The sequence below is a fragment of the Pteropus medius genome, unplaced genomic scaffold (assembly GCF_902729225.1).
Source record: "Pteropus medius unplaced genomic scaffold, Ma_sr-lr_union100, whole genome shotgun sequence".
NCBI classification, from domain to species: domain Eukaryota; kingdom Metazoa; phylum Chordata; class Mammalia; order Chiroptera; family Pteropodidae; genus Pteropus; species Pteropus medius.
Window position 1 is genome coordinate 3,280,568 of NW_024346692.1, and position 18,632 is coordinate 3,299,199.

At 36.7% G+C, this 18,632-nt stretch overlaps 1 protein-coding gene across 3 annotated transcripts in view; it reads left to right on the forward strand.

Moving 5' to 3' along the window:
* DERA (deoxyribose-phosphate aldolase) overlaps nucleotides 1–18,632 on the forward strand; it is a 134,223-nt gene that overhangs the window by 84,263 nt on the left and 31,328 nt on the right. The window contains exons 8-9 of one of the 3 annotated variants that reach the window (XM_039876443.1): nucleotides 1,568–1,717; nucleotides 2,032–2,775. In XM_039876443.1, coding sequence (XP_039732377.1) covers nucleotides 1,568–1,717; nucleotides 2,032–2,088 — 207 coding nt within the window. In that variant the 3' untranslated portion in view covers nucleotides 2,089–2,775. Of the gene's footprint in view, nucleotides 1–1,567; nucleotides 1,718–1,864; nucleotides 1,892–2,031; nucleotides 2,776–18,632 lie in introns of those variants that run through there. The other 2 variants (XM_039876445.1, XM_039876444.1) reach the window with 2 other exon arrangements.

Below are 18,632 nucleotides of genomic sequence, written 5' to 3' on the forward strand. Positions count from 1 at the left end.
TATTCTCTCCCTGAAAAAAAAAGTACAAACTTATGCTAGAACCTCTCTTTAGAAGTATTGGTAAACAGACTTACTGATACAACTGAATTAGATAGAAAAATCTATATGCAGCACTGCCTAATTGATAGACGTGCTCCTATGATTAACATGTATGCTAATATCAGCTAATTGATTTTTTTTTTTTTGCCTCTTCTCAGTAAATAACCTCATCTCACTTACCTCTCTCACTCCTCCCACCTCCCCTCACTCTAGAGTCACTTGGGCTCCAGAGTAATAGGTAGATCTGGTTAGAATTTCTACACAGCTGCTGTTTAGCTGTGTGACATTGTGTGATTGAGTCAGGGAAACCTGTTGGGAGACCTTAACTGATATTCCATGTGAGAATTGATGAGGATTTAAACTAAAACAGTAGAAGTGAGAGTAAAGAGGAAAGTGTGTGCAGGGGACATACAGAAGTTAAGCAGGTAGGATTGGTAGGATTTGACTGTTGATCTTTGGGGTGTGGTGTGTTGTGGCGAGGAAAATGGCAGAGTCTTTTCTATTAACCTCATAGGTTAACTATGAGGTTTCTAGCTTGGGTTGATAATGGGACCATCCATTTATTCTCATCTCCCTTCTCTAGCATTCCGTTAGCCGTCACCCCTTGCTGATGCTGTCTATCAAACAAACAGCTCTGAGTGGTTAAGTGCCTGAGCTTCAGTACTTGGGCTGTAGGATGCTTTCTTGATTGCTCCCATCTATAGAGTCTCACTCTACTGGACAGTCAAGTTCTTGAGACAAATAAATCCAGATAAGCAGGTTTTACTATATATATAGAACACATTTATCCTTTTCTAATGGACTCAGGGACATCATTTGTAAACATCAGGTATTGGCTGAACTGTGCTGTTTTACGGTCACTTTCAAAGACTGCCGAAGTGTGAAGAGCCCCTACACTGTCTTTTTCTACTGTGCTTATTTAACTGGTCTGGCTGCTCTCTATAACTCTTGCCTATTTACAACTTTTGTTCTGTTTACAACAGAAAAAAAGTCCCTGCAGTTAAGTTGATTACAGTGACTGTCAGCTCTTCTTGCTGATTGCTGCCAGTTTGGTCGGTGTGACCTCACTGATTTGCTCCTTTTATTTTAGATACACAGATGTGTCTTTTGCACCTCAAGATGAAGGGCTGAAAGGTGTCTGTACAGGCTTACTTGTAGAAATGTAAGATGAGTGGGCTTTTGTGATATGTTTTCCTATGTACCGACACCTCTCTTGTTTATCCCAGGTTCACAGCTATAGTCTAGATGGTTGAGGCTTATGACTTTCCAATAAGTGAAACGTTAATGAGAGTTATTAACTTTCATTAGTGTCTTCTCAAAGCAGTGACATTCTTCCCATTAATCTTGGAAAAGTCATTTTGTAGTGTGAATGGGTGTGAGTCAGTGATCTAAGCTCTTTTGCCAGGCGAACTGAAGTAGGCTGAAAAAAAAAGAGAGAGAGAATCAAGACCTGTAGTAATACAGTATCATTTCTTTAAGGCAATCCAGAAACAATAAATCTTATTCACTTTCCCATCTTCCCTTTTAGATAGGCTTTAAGCCAGCAGGAGGCATCCGCAGTGCAAAGGATTCCCTTGCTTGGCTCTCTCTCATAAAGGAGGAACTAGGAGATGAATGGCTGAAGCCAGAACTCTTTCGCATAGGTGCCAGTGCCCTGCTTTCAGACATCGAGAGGCAGGTGAGTAATAACTCATTGTCTTTGGAACATATTGACAGGTGTTTTTGAGAAAGAAATGAAAAGTCACCTATTGGGCTATGAGAACTACAGAGGAAAACTCATCTGAATTACTTCATCATACCTAAACCTCTGCCTTCTTCCAAGCAGACTTCCATCTGAAGTAGGCTGGATGGAGATTCTGCAGAAGCACATAATGGTGGGGCTATATTATCAAATGCTAATTAAAATTATTAATTATTATGTGATAGTATAATTATTAATTGATCTGGGTAATAATATAATTATTAATTAACTAAACTCTGCTTTCCTCACAGATTTACCATCACGTAACTGGAAGATATGCAGCTTATCATGATCTTCCAATGTCTTAAATCAGCAACAAATTCCAGAAAAGATTTTTACAATGGTTAAAAATTATTTTTCTATGTAATTGCTGAAATTATTTAATTAAAAATGGAGGAATAGGTGACTGACATTTTTCCCTTAAAAATTTCATTGAATTTAATGCAAAGAATGAAAGAAAAACTACACATGGTACTCATTTCATGCACATCTAAAATAGCCTTAATTACTAGAAGATCTGTACTGTTTATTTTGTGAAGGTTTTCTCTTAAAAATTCTGAGTAAAATGTTACTGATAGCTTTGATAACATTAAATTCTAAGAAAAAATGTTAAACTGTCGAAGAAAATTGCTCTAGCAACAGGAAATGCCGCATCGCTGACCTGCTGCTGTGCCTTAACCACTTCTGGAGTCACTGACTAATTTCCTGCCATAAAAATTCATCTTTAATTTTTGCAACAGATATGCTCTTTTATTAATTATGTTATTCGTGAAATTTTTGTCAATGTTATATGCAATTATGGATATCATTGAATTTTTTAATTAAAAACATCCCTATAGTTGTTTATTTTTTTAAACTTTAAATTGTAACAATACATCTTGAAAAGTTAATCCATTAAACATGTAAAGAGGTTTTATCAGTGACTTCATCAATATCTCTAGTAGAGTCCTCGGGTATTTATCTCAGATAAAGCATTTCAGTACATTGTTAATGAATACAACTGATGTATATTCTGAAACTGAAGACTTTCTAGTATAGTGAATAGGAGAAAAACAACAGACACTACCATAGCACTTAACAAGTGCTAAACTCTTCACAGATATCAATTTATTTAATCCTTGTTTAATCCCTATAACAGTAAGGTATGTAAGTACAATAAGGTTTTTAATTCTTACAACAGCAAGTACTGATATTGTTCTTTTATACAGACGAGGGACTGAGGCACAGAGAACTTAAGCAACTTGCGGAAAGTCACAAAGCTCAAAATTAGTAGCATCAAGAGTCAAGCCCTGGCAGGTAGTCTAGCTCGTGAGTCTGCACAGTCTATCACTGTCCCCCAGCACACACAGACACGTGAACAGACCTCACTGTCAGCTATGCGGAATGGTCATCTGCATTGCAGTCTCTTGGTGACTTTGTCCTCTGTCTCTTCAGAATTCCCACCTCCAATTTTTTTTTTTTTTGCTAGCACCTCTACTACATTATAGAATCCAGGTTTTCTTAAATGGTGATTTTCTTGGAGTCTTTTTTCCTCTCTGAATGAGTCTCCAGCTACTCATAAGTGGAAAATCCTAGACTGGGAGTCAGTTTTTGTTTTATCTTCTCCTCTGCCAAATTCTAGCCCAGCCTCATACTCTTCTTAGCTTTGTGACGTTGGTTCAGTCATTTCACATCTCTGAATCTCAGTTTCTTCATCCTTAATATAAAGGGATTGAGGCAGGTGATATCAAGGTTCTTTCAGACCTAAAATTATAATACCATAAGGATAATTATAACAAATCCAAGAAAATGTTTTATGGCTGTAAAATGAAAAAACTTATTGTAGCAATCTAAATTAGAAATTGCTTCTCAGGAGTCAATTAAGCAAGTCCCTGAAAGCACCTCTCTAAGTGTAAATGTGATGACTAAAATAAGAACAGAAAAGAAATCTTGCTTTCTCCCAGTGCCTTAGCAGAAAGCTGACTCTTGACTTATGCCTTTGGATATGGTCACTGGTTCTGAATGCCATATCCACCTTCATAACATGTTGGCCCAGGTGCCCACTAGAACAATGGCCAGTTACCTTTGGAGAAGAAACTTTGCAGAAAAATAATTACATTCTATCACCTTTGAAGCTGTTCCAATTTCACAGGGGTTTTTGTTTTCTTCCCATTAAACCCAGCTGGTCATTTTAGTTGATCAAGTGAACAGGCATCATTATCTTCAGTTCTGATTTATATGAGGCATCCACTGAAATTGACCTCTGTGGACAATTATAGATTCACATAGGAAATTAACACTGGTAAGTCCCTCAAACCTATTAGAGGCTGATGAGCATGGCCTGATCTAAAGGTAAATAATGTTATATTTTGAGAGACAGTTTATTCCAAGGACAATTGGCCTCTTTGTCATATATGTCTGCACCTTACCTGGCTCTTGAAATCAAATGTAACATAGATGACTTTAGTAAGAAAACCCAAAACCCTAGTAAATGTTGATTGCTATGAGAACATAAGAGGAGGAGGTCATTTCTGAGGTGACTGTGATTTACTACAAGCAGATTTGTGTACTTGAGAACACTGAGAGCAGATGCTTTAAACAGTCAGAAAAGTTTTGCTGTGTTCTGTGTTTAAAGCTTCTAAACTAATAAAAGTGCTTCCCCCAAATTGTCATAATTATTCAGTAAAGCATATTAGGTTTTAAAGTTACTTTTAAACAACAAATTATGTAATTTAGGGGCTTAAAGTGACTTAAGGGAATAGTTTTATCCATCATTGTTTACATGAGAAAAGAAACTCAAAGTGGAAATCACTTATGCAAGGTCACATAGAAAGTCAAAGTTGAGCCCAGAACCTAGATCCATATCACATCATGAAATATTTTGTAAGACTTTGAAACTTTCTTACTTTTTTATATATCCTGCCATACCTAATATTATATTTGTCAGCATGTGAACTTCAGACTTTCACAATACTTACTTTTATGTCTAGGAGTCTTCTAAATGGTGTTTTGGAGAAGACCAGCTACCTAAATCTAGTTCAAGTGATAGTGTAGTTAATTTCATGTTAGACTTTCAGAATTTTTGATAACCTCAAGAACTGAGTTTTTTTTTTTTTTTAAAAGAGAGTTCAATGTTGCCTTTTTTTTTTTTTTAAGAAAAATGGGGGCTTGTTTGGGTTCTAGTCTACAAATGGAGAGAAAATGACTGGTGTAATTACAAAACAATTTCATAATTTCATAATCTTTGCCTCATTCTGGATTATTTCAGTACTAACAGAGAACTTAGGCAAATTAGTTTGCATGAAATGCAGCATCTAAGGAGACCTGTATAAAGCAGGAACTGTTAGAGTTATCTACCTGGAAGTGCATTCTTACAAGGACATGATATAGTGTGTCCTAAATGAGCAGAACGGTTTGCTACATCACATATATATATATATATGTCTAAAGCCAGATCCAGAAAAACCAAATCAGCTTCTTTAGAAAAGTCAATTTGTACTTCAAATACAGAGGGAGACCAGTATTAACTTTTCTTCCATCAACTTGATCATTTTTTTGATACAACATAAATAGGGCCACAAAGTAGAAATAGAAGAGGAAGAATTTGAATAGATTATACTTTCAAAGAAGATAAAATGTTATGCCCATTATAGCACTAGGAAAAAGGTATGAGGTGAAATCAATTTCTACAATTGTTTTCCTGAGTCTTGCCTCCCAAAGGAAAAAAATGTATTTTATAATCACCACCAAATGATCCTTTCCAGAAATGACCACAGGTAACATCTGGCTGATATATAAAATACGTAGTAAAAATAATCATTTTTAATTAACTAAAACCTGCTCAAGAGAGAGAGAGTCAGAGGAATATCCATCTGGTCAATTCTTATTTAATAGGGCAAATGAGAATCAGAATGTTTAATGCAGTATTTGTGAAATACTTAGTGACCTCATGATGAACTAAACTTTTTTAGGAAGAATAGGAGTGAGAAAGAGGACTCAGAATATCTAGAAAGGACAGACATACAATTTGATTTACTGTAAAACGTAGGCAGAATATAGGAAGAGCCTAGGTTTTATGGCATTAGTTTCTATGGTTGAATAATAGGAAATGTGTTTTAATTCATTTGAACAATAAAATGAGGTTATACTTTACTCTGGAGTTTGACAAGGATGATGAAGAATTTTAAAAAGTAATTATAAAACAAAAATAAAAGGAACTGGGATTATTTAGCCCAAGGAGAAGACTTGAAGGGAACTTTATGTCTAGTGGTCCCAGGAAGTTACTTCTATATTAGATCTTAATAACGAAGATTATTTCCTCTGTGGAAGAAGAAAGGAGTTTTTGCTATATATGAAGTTAAGTTAGTTTTGGAGAAGAACTCTCATGCTTGAAATGTGCTTTTAAGAAAGTCCATTTGCTATTCCCTTCTTAGAAGTAGATTCTCCTTTGATTGGAGTGGTTAGTTATGCTGCCAAAGAAAGTAGTTCCCTAACTACTTTCCCAACTGGTATACATCAGAAATACTGGGAGAGTTTATAAAATACAGAATTCCAGGCCCCACCCCCCAGAATTTCCAGTTCCTTAAATCTGCTATGGGACCCCAGAATTTGTATTTCCAAGAAGTTCCCAGGCGATACTGATACTATGATCCAGGAGCCACACTTTGAAACCACCAGATTAGAAAGCCTTGTACTCAACACCTAGATTTCAACATAAATGCATCTTTCAGTAGTAAAACCCACCAGCTGCAGCACCTCTTTAGCATGAAACTTCAGGATAAATGTGTATATTTTGTTGGTTTTCAAAGCCAAGAACAAGAGAGGGAACAAGGCAAGTGACATTGTCCTTTAATCCTTTTACAGTAGGCAGTGAACTAGATTTTAGTTTGGGCTTAAAAGGAAGCTTTGGAGCCTAGAATAAACATTTTAGCTGAATTTAGAATTATCCACAAAATCTTCCAAAGGATTTCAGCAAGCCAAGATAGTAAGATTCAGCAGTATTTGATTTTTACCTATTTGGAATGCTTTAACTTTTTGGGATTCCAGTATAATTGCACTTAAAACCAAAATCTATTTTAACAAAGCCCATTCTTTAACTTATATTTGAAATAGATACAGATGTTCTAGGGAAGGAATGTTTCACAGATACTTGGCTTTTTAATTTGAAGCTACTGTGGAAGTGATCTCCCAGCTGAGGGGTAATGAAAACATTAGATCCTCAGTCTTTTTAACACACACAAAAAATGTTTTAAATTTGTTTTTTGCTTTTTAAGTGTGTGTTCTGCCAGACAATAGGAAATAAATTTATTTTTAAAGCATATTGGAGGAAATAAATTTATTTTTAAAGCATATTGGATATCTTTCAGAATAGGAAGGCCAGATCATTGGGCATAGAGACAGGCAGCTAGGAATAATGCCCAAGCCACTCTTTAGAACTGCTCCAATGAAGACTTAGTGCTACCACCTCTAGGTACTTGATACCCGAACCTCTGCCTTTGCCATCTCTGCAAGCTGGAGCTCTCACTTATCGCAGTGGCCAAGGATAGATTCCTCCACTGCTGTCTTGGGTAACAAAATCCTCTGTGATTGTGTCTGATCGTTAGAGCCTCAGTCTGTACTCTAGCTGTAAAGGAAGCTGGGAAAGCACTTTTTGGCCTTCTTGAGGGAAGTGAAATAGTATTCAGAAGTGTTTGGTCTCTAATCAAGATAGTTGTCAACTACAATTAACAGGGTGGTACTGGAGAGATACTTGATAACTGTGGTAGGAAAGGACTCATTGTCCCTCAGCTATATTTCTACTTCCAGTGAGACTCTAAAGCTGAACTCTACAGTCGCCCCTTGTCTCTTGGTCCCATACAACAGGTCTAGAGAAGTCTTATGAAGTCCTTACACTCACTCTCACCAGCACTATGCAACAGTGCACTTTCTTTAGACTTTGAAATGTATTATAGCTCTATTACATGATTTATCAACTTCAATAATCTCTCTATCCTCTGCTCTACCAGATGAGAAAAATCAGCATATTGACTTTACTACCCACCATCTGTCCTCTTCCCTTCTAAACCTTGGCTATATTATTTCTACATAATTAGAGTTTATAACATGCAAATTTTGTTCTGTGACCATAATCTCCACAATTATTTTGGTACCGTTAAATGAAGTCAGTACTTAGGACCAGTACTCCATTTACCTCTTTGCTTTTCAAAATTTGACCTATAATAGTTTCTTTCAGGAAGGGCTTGGGTATATTCTCTGAGTTTTTGCAAGCTCAAAGTTTATTTTCATTACATTTTAATAACTATTTGGCTATATACAATTCTTGGATCACATATTTTATTTTCTGAGGACTTTGTGCCAATGCTCCAATGTCTTCTAGCATTGAACATTCTGGAAAGTAACATTCTGACAAACTTTTTGCCTTGTAGTTTCAACTATAGTAACTTTACTAAAATATGATTCAAGGTTGAATGCTTTGTGTCAATTTTTCCTGGAGTTGAGTGTGCTCCCTCTGTCTATAGAATCATGACTTATATTTCAGGAAAGTTACTTTGAAGTATATGTTTAACTTTTTTCTTATTATTTTTTTACCTCTTCAGAATACTAGTTATTGCATATTTTAAGGTTTTTTTAATCTATCCTGTCTAGCTATTAGTTTTTTCTATTTCTTTTTAATACTTTTTTTTTTCCTGCCTCATTGAATTGCACTCTTTTTTCTATTCCTAACACCCTTGTTTCTTTCGAGGTTTTTAGCAAAATCTAGTTGTTTTCTGGGCTCTGCCAAATCATATTTCATTTCCTATTGTCTTGCAATTTCTTCCCCAAGCTCTTGTATATTTGATATGAGCTCTTGCTTTATAAACATGGTAGCTTTGTTTAGTTTTTTTTTTTTTTTTTTTTAAGTTTATGGCAGCATGTTTGGCCCAGATTTTTATCTGCTCTATAGAAACATTTTTTTTTTTTTCTGGTAATTATTCTTTGTCTTCCATTTTTTTTCTCTGTTTATTTCTTTTATTTTCTTATAGTAGCTTTGCATGTATGATATGAGTTATTTTCTGGATCAGTTACAGGCAGGAGGTTAGTATGGAAGAGATGCCATGTCCATGTTCTAGGCCAGCAGCAATTCTTACTATTCACAGACACATTGTTCCTTATGACACAAGATTGTGTGTTTGAGTGAATTATTTTGGCATTAATTCTTCCTAGCCGTTAAAGATCAATGGCTTTAGGGCTACTCACATTGTGCTTCTGTTCTTTCTCTTCTTCAACAACAGGATGGATGCCTCCTGCAGATACAGGGTTGCTGTATAATTTTTCCTGTAGCTTTAACTTTTCTGCTTCTCTTCGTTGCCAAACTGGGTCCAGAGAAACTCCTGCTGTCAGTCCATGCACCTATCACTATCGATCCATAGAAGTTATGGGTCTGCTTTTCTAGGGTGTACCACCTACATTGATCTGCTGTCTTTGTCCAAGGTTAAGTATTTGGAATTTGTACAAATGCCACATTTGGATAGGAAGAGTTGTTACTTGTGTTTGGGATAAATATAAATTCCAAGTCACTTTGACATCAGTAGTAGGAACAACAGCAATTCTAAAAACTGAAAGTGCTAAGAAATGGGGGCTTGAAGCTGTAGCACCTGAGGTATATGGCATTATTTGGTATCTCACCCTAAAATAAATATCTCCTCCATTGGAATATGAAGAGGAATAACAAATAAAGCCAAACTTGGAAAGTGGCTGGCATGTAAAAGCCGTTCAAAATGTCCAGTTATACTCTCTACTACCACGATAACACTACAAAAATGTAGAAAATCACCTATGTAAAAATATACTCTTTTGGTAATACAAATCTAATCTTTTTATGGGCATAAACATGCTTCTTCTGCCCCAGTTCCTCCTATCAGACATCCTTGAAGTCTATCACTAAGCATCAGAAGATTCCAAATCAGAAGCCATTTCTTACTCTTCTGACTTACTGTAACTACTGGTTTCTATCATTGTTTAAATTATTCTTGTAATAAAGTTATGCCTTTTGTCTTTTTCTGATGCTCCTTTTATGGCAGGCCAGATTTTGGGGAGTATAAGCAAGGGATGGGAAGGGGGTCTAGGCTAGGTAGTGTCAGTCTTACAAAGCGGAACTGGCAGACAGATTTCTTACTTGAAGCTTTTCAAGTCTGGAACTCAAGATTGGAGAGAAATCTCAGTCGACAAAGAGGCTCTAAATGTGTCAAAGAAGACGCCAGCCTGGGATGGATATAGGAAGCCAAATTTAAACCATGGGATCACAATAAGAAATTGAGGGCAGGTGGCAAGAAGGCAGGCAGGGGTGGTCTAGAACAGAGGTCTGGCTGGCCTGTGTATTCTCTATCATATCATGATGACACTATGCCTGGAACTTGTAAAGTGACAGGGACAGAGCGTATAGTCTTGTATTCGGTCTACTTGTCTACATTGTTTTTATGTCCATCCTGAGTGGGAATTCTGATTGATAGGCCTGTTGTAACTGCTTTAAACCCCTTAAAATATCTAGTGAAGAACCTTAAAGAGACTAATAGGTGCTCCAGATTTATTTGTTAAATTAATTTAAAAGGTAGTTATTACTTTAGATAAACACAAAGAAAGGATAGTTATAAAATAAGACTGATCTACAAGATAAGCACAGAAAAATCAGTGCTGTTTAGGTAGACAAAATACAGCTTTATTTGTGAATGGAATTCTTATATAAATGCATGATACATATTTTCAAAGGAGTTTTTTTTTTTTTTATAAAATAACTACACCTTGAGTTTAATGCATTTTAATTTGGGGGGACAATGATACATTTTACCAATGGTTTTTGTAATTTGAGACTTATAACATGCTGGATGAATTGCAAATGTATGAAAAATGGTTTGGGAAAACAATTTTTATTCATAAAGTTTGTTTTGATAGATAAAAAAGCACATAGCTTTTTAAAGCAATGTTTATTTTATGTTTTGAGTGGCAACAAAAATAATTGCATGTTTGAAATCTTTGAAATATGTTTTAATGCTTTTTAAATGACTTAAGAGCAAATGTAGCAAATGTACCTGCTGCTTAAGCCATTCCATGATTTAAACTTAGCTTCACTTTCCAAGCTTTATGGAACTATTTAATATGTTCTTCGATTATATCTTTTAGACTGCAGTCAGTGTCTGTAGCTGGTGAATGATTAGAACATTTGACACACCTACAACAAGATTTTGCAAAGAAGAGATATTCTGTAAATGCTTGATTCAAGTTCAAAAATAGATATGAATATTTTTGACTATAATAGAATTATGCAAACATGGTCTTATAATAGGATTTCATTGGTAGATTCAATATGTATATACCTGGTATATACACTGAGAATTAGTTTTCAAAAAAGACTAACTGCTTTTCTAATTAAAATCTTTTCATTTTAATGAGACAAGGTATTTAAAAGGATTCGAATGAGTCTATACAATTCAGATCCAAGATCAGTCTCCAGTGTTTCCCGAGTGCCTATTAAATGTATATTTTAAGTTACTAGGAACTCATGGAATTGTAGAATTTTTTGAACACATATTTGTTGGTAGCACCTAGCAATTGGTAGTTTCCTGTATACTTAGTATGTGGTGGGAACTGTTCTAAGTGCTTTATATATATTAACTATGTCCTCCTCACAACATACATGTGAGATAGGTATGATTATTATTTTATAGTGAGTTGATAGAGATATAGAGACATGAAGTGATTTGTTTTCAGGTCACACACATAGCTGAGATTTGAGGCCAGTTACTCTTGGCTCCAGCATCTGTGCTTTTAACAACTGTGACAGAGTATGTGCCAGGTACTTGGTAAAATGAAGTCTTTGTGCCATAATTCCAAGTAAAAGAAACTCATTAGAATTATAGAATTTCAAGGGGGAAAACAGACCTCCAAAGGTCATTTAATCTAGCCATATTGCCAATGATTGTGCTCTCAAGCAGTCTGCAGGCTGCCATGGATATGGGTAGAAATAGCAATGCAGTGGAATCTCTATAATGAGCTGTTCTGGGACAGAAATGGTGCCCTCCTTATAGGTTAAACATGTTACATCAGACTTTTATTATATTTACTGCTGGGTGTTAGGATCTGGGATTTGGCCAGTGTTATTTCCAAATCCTTATATAATGAGCTGTTACTGCAAGTTTCTACCATTATAGCTATAAATACAAAACACATGAACACACAAAGGCATCCACCCAAGTATAAAATTACTAGGGAAATGGGAAGGATAAAAAATGAATTGTTAGGTTTGGGGGATAATTACTGGTGGCTCTGGTCTGACTAGATCTTGATAGGAAATAAGAATAGTTTGGAAAGATTTCAGGAGCATCATGAAAGTCAAGTACAGATTTGTGAGGGTCAAAAGCTACAGACAGATTTCAGAAGATGCAATGACATGGGTAAATTTTTTCAAGAAAAAATGTGCATGTGTGCTTAGTGCTTCCAAATCTGTTGACGATGAATGTAGAGGATAAAAATCAGAGAGCTGTATCAGAGATACTGTCATAGATATTGCTACCCCAAGTTTCTGAAGGCAGAAATATTACCTCATTTGTATTTATATCCTTTGTACCTTGCACATAATCGTCTTAATATCACTTGTTGAATTTACTTATAAGTCCAAAATGTTATGTAAGCACAGGGGAGACTATGCTCTCAAAAAAAAAAAACCAAAAAAAACAAAAAGAGTACCTTACCATGCATAGAGACTCATGGGGAGGGGATCAGGTTTGCCGGGTTTTATGGACAGGTAGGCTGAAAAATGGCTAACTAGGGGTGTCTCCGTGGTATAGCAGGGCTCGAGCTACTTTATGAGGCTAAGAGGCATGGCTTTAGTCCCCAAAGAAGGGAGACCTGGAAGAACAATGGGGAAAGGGTAGTCAAAATGACAGTCCATTCCTGAGACCTGATACATGCAGGCAAGGAGAGCTTCCCCCAAGGCAGTATAGGGATGCCAGTTTTTGCCCCTGAGCCACCAGATCTCAGGACTTAGGGTCAGCAGAGGGACGCAGGAAGCCCCACTGGTCAAAATCAGAGTACATGGGAGAATGACTGATATTAAACCCCCTTAAATATATATGTACGTATGTACTTAGGTACATATGGGTGTACATACATATGTATGTATATATGTATATGTGTATTGTAGGAGGAATGGAGTTGATGCTATTTAAATACATCTTACATCTTGCCTTAATTCCTGTAGAAACTGAAGTCTGAGTCTTTGTACCTTATGTGGGAGCAAATATCCTTTGACTTAGCTGTGTGGTATGAGAATGAAGATGTGAGTAATTAGTTATGAGCTTCTGGGGGAGGCAGAATGTGAGGAACTAAAGTAGGTGGATAAAACCTAGAAACTGGTAGTCCATGGACTGAATCCAGTCGTAAGTTTGACTACAGTAAATTTACTGCAGTAACTTCTCATATGCCACCTGTATTGGGACCTGTGTTCTTTGTTTCCAAATTGGGTAGGGCTTTCTCTTTCTTCTTGACTAGGTCCTGATAAATGTAGATATTTATGAGCAAATTACCCATATTCTATGATTCATTTCTTCTCTATCACAATGTGATAAATCACATAGGTTAATAAGGGCTGATAGATTAGGTTCCATATTTCTGTAAAAGCAAAGTAGCATTAAACAATGAGGGCCAGGTGAGGGCACTTGTTTTTCCTACAGATTTGGACTCAGATAGATGTGTTTGAGTCTCAACTCTATTTTTAGCTGTGTGACTGCAGATGCCCTCTCTAAGCCTGTTTTCTTGTCTAAAAAATGAGGATAATAATAGTATCTTGCCCATTAAGTGATACAATCCATAAAAATACCTACCATAGTAACTGGCATATAGAAAACATTCAAAAATTTAAAATTATTTTATGATTTAACCTTAATGTAATTATTTTACATTCTAACATGCCACACAAAGTGTATGTGGGGGATAGGGGACAAGAGACTGGAAGTGAACAACAGCCTTTGTGGATATAATAGCCAAATAGTTAATGACAATCTGATACATTCTGTTGTCTCATTTCTTTCACACAGATACTATTGCTGTATCCAGAGTTTTCTCTTTTTTATTACTAAGTAGTATTTGATTATATGACTATAATGCATTTTATCTATTCACCTGTGGATAGACACTTGGGCTTTTACCAGTTTAGGGCTATTATGAATAAACTTGCTATGAAAATTCTTGTACAAATCTTTTTGTCGACATGTTTCAATTTTTATTGGGTAAATACCTAGAAATACAACAGTGAGGTCATTGTGTAGGTTACATTTAAATTTATAAGAAAATTCCACTTAACATTCCCACCAGCAATTTATTCATGTTCTGACTGTTTCACATCTTCATCAACTTTCGGTAATGTCAACTGTTTTACTTTTATCCATTTGACTGAGTGTGTAGTTATTTCATTGTGGTTTAATTTATGTTTTTCTAATGACTAATGAAGTTGAGAATTTTGTCAGATTTTTGTCCCCTGAACTAATTTCCATGTGCTTGGTCAAATGAGAAGGACAATAACTTAAAATCAAGCACATCAAAAGTGTAAAATGCATCCTACATACAGTTTGCTTATTGATTTGCCTTATCCCCACCCTGCTTAAAGTTATTATTGCATACACATCTTTAGGCTCTATGTTAGTTTCTGTCTCTTCCATGGTTTTTTTTTTTTTTTAAAAGCTTTCTGTTATTTAGATGGATTTAGTACAAAGTAACTGCTCTCTTGGTAAAATCCTCTTGATTATTTATGTGATAGTCATGAAGTAGAGCCTTTCAGATTACTTAATGCCTTGTATTTGGAGGCATGCCTTTCTTCAGGAGTCCTCAAAGCCTTTTGATGTTAATATTCACAACATCTTTGTGAAGTGGGTGGGAGCGCTGGGAGAAGAAGCAAATTCCAGAACGTGAAGTGACTTAGTTGAAATCTCAAAGCGAACTGGTGAAATTCAGATGGTAACATGAATCACGGTCATTGGATATGTTACCAGACCTACTGCAACCTAGCAAACCAAGGTACCTCTGTTTATGAGGTCAGACTGATAAAGGTTTCAAATAAAGCTGAGTCTCTTCATCTGCTGGTATAAAGTTAACATAGTTTCCCCCAAAATCTTTTAGAACTAGAAAGTTATCACAAGCCATGCCATGTTAAGGTCCCCTTGGATTTGTGAACTGATGGTTATAAAGAAAAACGGAGACATTCTGCCCCACAGAAAAAGATGTGTGAGAATACAGTAATGTAGAAAAAAAAAGTTTCAAAGAACAAGGCACAATCTCCTATCCTCTCATACACACATAAATATTTTCAAATAAGAAGACTCTGTGTTTTGAGAAAAACAACAAAGAAAAGTATAGGTCCTCTAGCAATACAAAAATAAAACACAACAGTGTTCCAGGTTGGTTTTTCCTGTATCTGAACATATTGCATATTTAAAGAGTCACTTTAAAGTAATATGTCTGATGTTTAACAAATATGCCAGAATTCACACACCCAAATGGGTGCTTTTTTTTCCCCTCAAAGTAGGCATCATAGGATGTTTATACACTTCAGTGTCACTTTGTCACTGATAAAAACATTTTTGGAATTGCTATTTTGGAATTGCCTTCAGAGCCTTAGGAACATTCTTTGGAATATCTTCAAGATTCTGTAAAAAAAGCATGCTTCAAATATTCTCTCATCATTTTATTGCCTTAAGTCTTAGGCTTCTTATCCTGGGTCTCTTCTTACTTCCCATCCTCACCCAATTCTGATCCTAGTTTTTGAGTCCATTACTTAATCTCCCATTTGCAACTCATTTTATAGTTCAGACATGACAATCAGCTCTACAATTTTAATTGTAATCTTCAGTTTTGTTTTTAAACCACCTCCCACCCCACTTACACTCCTGACCTAGGGATGTTGCTGTCTCCCCTTAAGAACTGGATCTCTGAAGGTGGGGTGTCTCCTCCCACACCCTCGCAGTGTGCACCCAGGACCTGGTGTGCCTGGGGCTGGGGCTTGAACCCAGGACCTTCTGCGTGTAAAGCAGACGTGCTAACCACTACTCTATGGAGCCACCCTTTCACTTCTCTTCTTGGCCATGATTCTGATTTTTCTCTCGCCTAAGGTGCTACAGGTAGCTCAGGTGAAAACTCCCTTGGTCCAGCTTGACCCTGGGGACTATGAGATTGCCTTACCCCTAGATACATGACTTCGCACCCAACACACCTATCATCCCTGAGAGCAAAATTAATTTGTTAAAAAACCTGAAGTCATTTACCAATGACCGACATGTAGTAAATGACAGATAAGCTCAGATTGTGTAAGCAAAATGAAGAATGAAAAAGTGGCTATAAAGTAGTGAGACTGGTTTCTCTTGTAACTCTGAATGCTGTATTGAATTACTCACCATAGATGAGGGATGCTGCTTTCACGTGCAGCTCAGGCCCACCTCTGCTCTAGTACATTCGGGTCAGCTGTGGCTCTGCGCCACGTGGTCCGTGACTCCAGGCTGATGGGTCTTGTCTCTTGATAGAGGAATATAAGACATAATGAACCACACACACACACATATTTGGGACACGGGCAGTAGAGTTGAAATAAATACACTGCCTTGCCATAAGTGGTTGAAGGGAAAACTAATTTAGATGTATTTTTTAAAAGGTAGATTTTTAAAAAAGTTTTACATATCTATTGGGGAAAGTGCACTTAGATTCCTATATATCTCCTGATTTTTCTCTCACCTAAGGTGCTACAGGCACCTTATATAAGTAAATAAATAGTATATAAGTAAATAAAAACACCCTCAAATAAAAATACATTAATATTTTCTTTGGGATAGTACATTTATCAATTTATTTTTCTAATTACATTTGCCTGAATTAATATACATGTCAGTTGTATTTTCCAAGTGCAAGAAAGCAGATTATCCCAAACATGGAAACGTGGAAGATGGCTCTGTGTCTGTGTGTTGGATGAAAATCTCTGGGGATCTCCTGGGGGAGATCTGGTACCTGCCCTAGACACGGAGGGCAGGGAGAGACTGAAGAAAGTGGCAGACTACTCCCAAGTGGTAGGTGGCACTTTTAGTAAGGAAGGGTATTTACAAAGGAGGCTTGTCTTGGGTGCCTACAGAATGAGTTGGTCTCTGTATCAGCCCAGCCAGAATCTTAAAAGTTTATATAGAAGACTTAACTAGGTTCAGTCACTGGTATCGTCCATCTCAACAATTTACTCTCTCAAAGTTCCATCCTTGAAATGGCTCTGGCGATGAAAACAGTGGGCGGAATCTAGATTCCAAAAACAGAAAAGGGAGTCAGGAGGCTTTTATTGTCCGGGTCCAGCTCTCCAGTCAATTGGAGGTCACGTCTTCTTTATGACTTCCTCCAAAACTGTGGTCCTTGCTCATGTTCAAAGATGACCTGTCTGTGCAATTCCTGGATACTGTTCATATGTTGTGGTAAGTCAAAATCCAGTGCATGATTTGCAATATTTCTCATGCTAGATTTCCCTAAAGAATCTGACTTGAAACCAAAAAGAAAACCACCTACTTAATAAAAATGCTAAAGATTAGTGCTAGGGTTTAGATTGATGCATAAGAGAATCAAGTAGTTTCCAAGTGCACGTGGGAAGGAGACAATCATAAGAATTAATAGGGAGGGCAGGGCAGCCCAGGCAGGTGAAGATCGAGGAGGTAGGGGCAGCACCGTCTCCATCAGCAAGGTTGCAACAGACCCTTATGGAGGGAGAGGGGACTAGCTAAGGCAGAAAGTTATATTGCATTTTGCCTTCTTTCCACGCACTTAACTCGGGGTTCCGAGATGCGGGGGAAAGGATAGAAAGAGCACTCTGTCAAAGCTCCATCATCCCAATCCTACAAAGGAAACAGATTTTAAAAGCTGCAAGAAGGATTTATGACTTCAGGGACCTTTGTGAGCCCTTTTATTAGCCTAGTACATCACTTCTCTCCCATCTTTATGCTGACAACACTCCTCAGCCCTGCTCCGGATTTCTTGTCAAACTGGGCAACTATATCAAATGAACAGACAAGAGCTGCGGGAAAAGGCTGATTGATTTCTGTGTATGCCTGCACATTAGGAGCAATTTCATTCTGTTAAAAGGTTCTCTTATGCAGTCTTCCAGTGAGGGAATCTTGGATTGTTTCTGACAACTATGTGTTTTTAAAGAGTTTTATTTTTTCTTATAATGGTCTTCCTAAGAGCATAAATCAACATGTAAAGAGAATATCATGCTAGCCTAAATAGTTTTACGAAAGTTATTTCAAAGTTTAGAGAGAGCTCTGATTAATGTGGCCTGGCCATCGGAGTCAGTAAATGGTGCAGACCCTTTCAAGCTGTCTACGTGCCTGACTTCATTTCCACTAACCACTTATGAATGTGAAATTCATAAGGGACGGCTCAAATGTTATTTCCTCTGTAAAGCCTTTCTTGATTTCTTCAAGACTGAATTAATTTCTCCCTCCTCTGTATTCCAATAACAAAAACGACAGCAAAATGAAGAGCTGCAAAAATGTAATAAACATTTACATGTTTTATAGGCATTATTCTAGGCACTGTAATGATGTTCTCTACAACAAACCTATGATGTCTGCATTGTCATCTTATGAGGCCCAGAAAGGTAAGTGACTTGCCCAAGATCATACAACTACAAAGTGAAAGACCATGGATTTTAACTTAGAGATAGGCCATCTGACTCCAGAGCATGCATTTTTAACATCTGCTTTCTACTGCACCTTTTTTACACTTTTAACAGCATAAATCTTCAGGAACGATTACTACAATTATAGGCAACCTCTACCGGGTGTTAAGTGTCAGACACTGCCAAATGATTTCATAATCACAATGC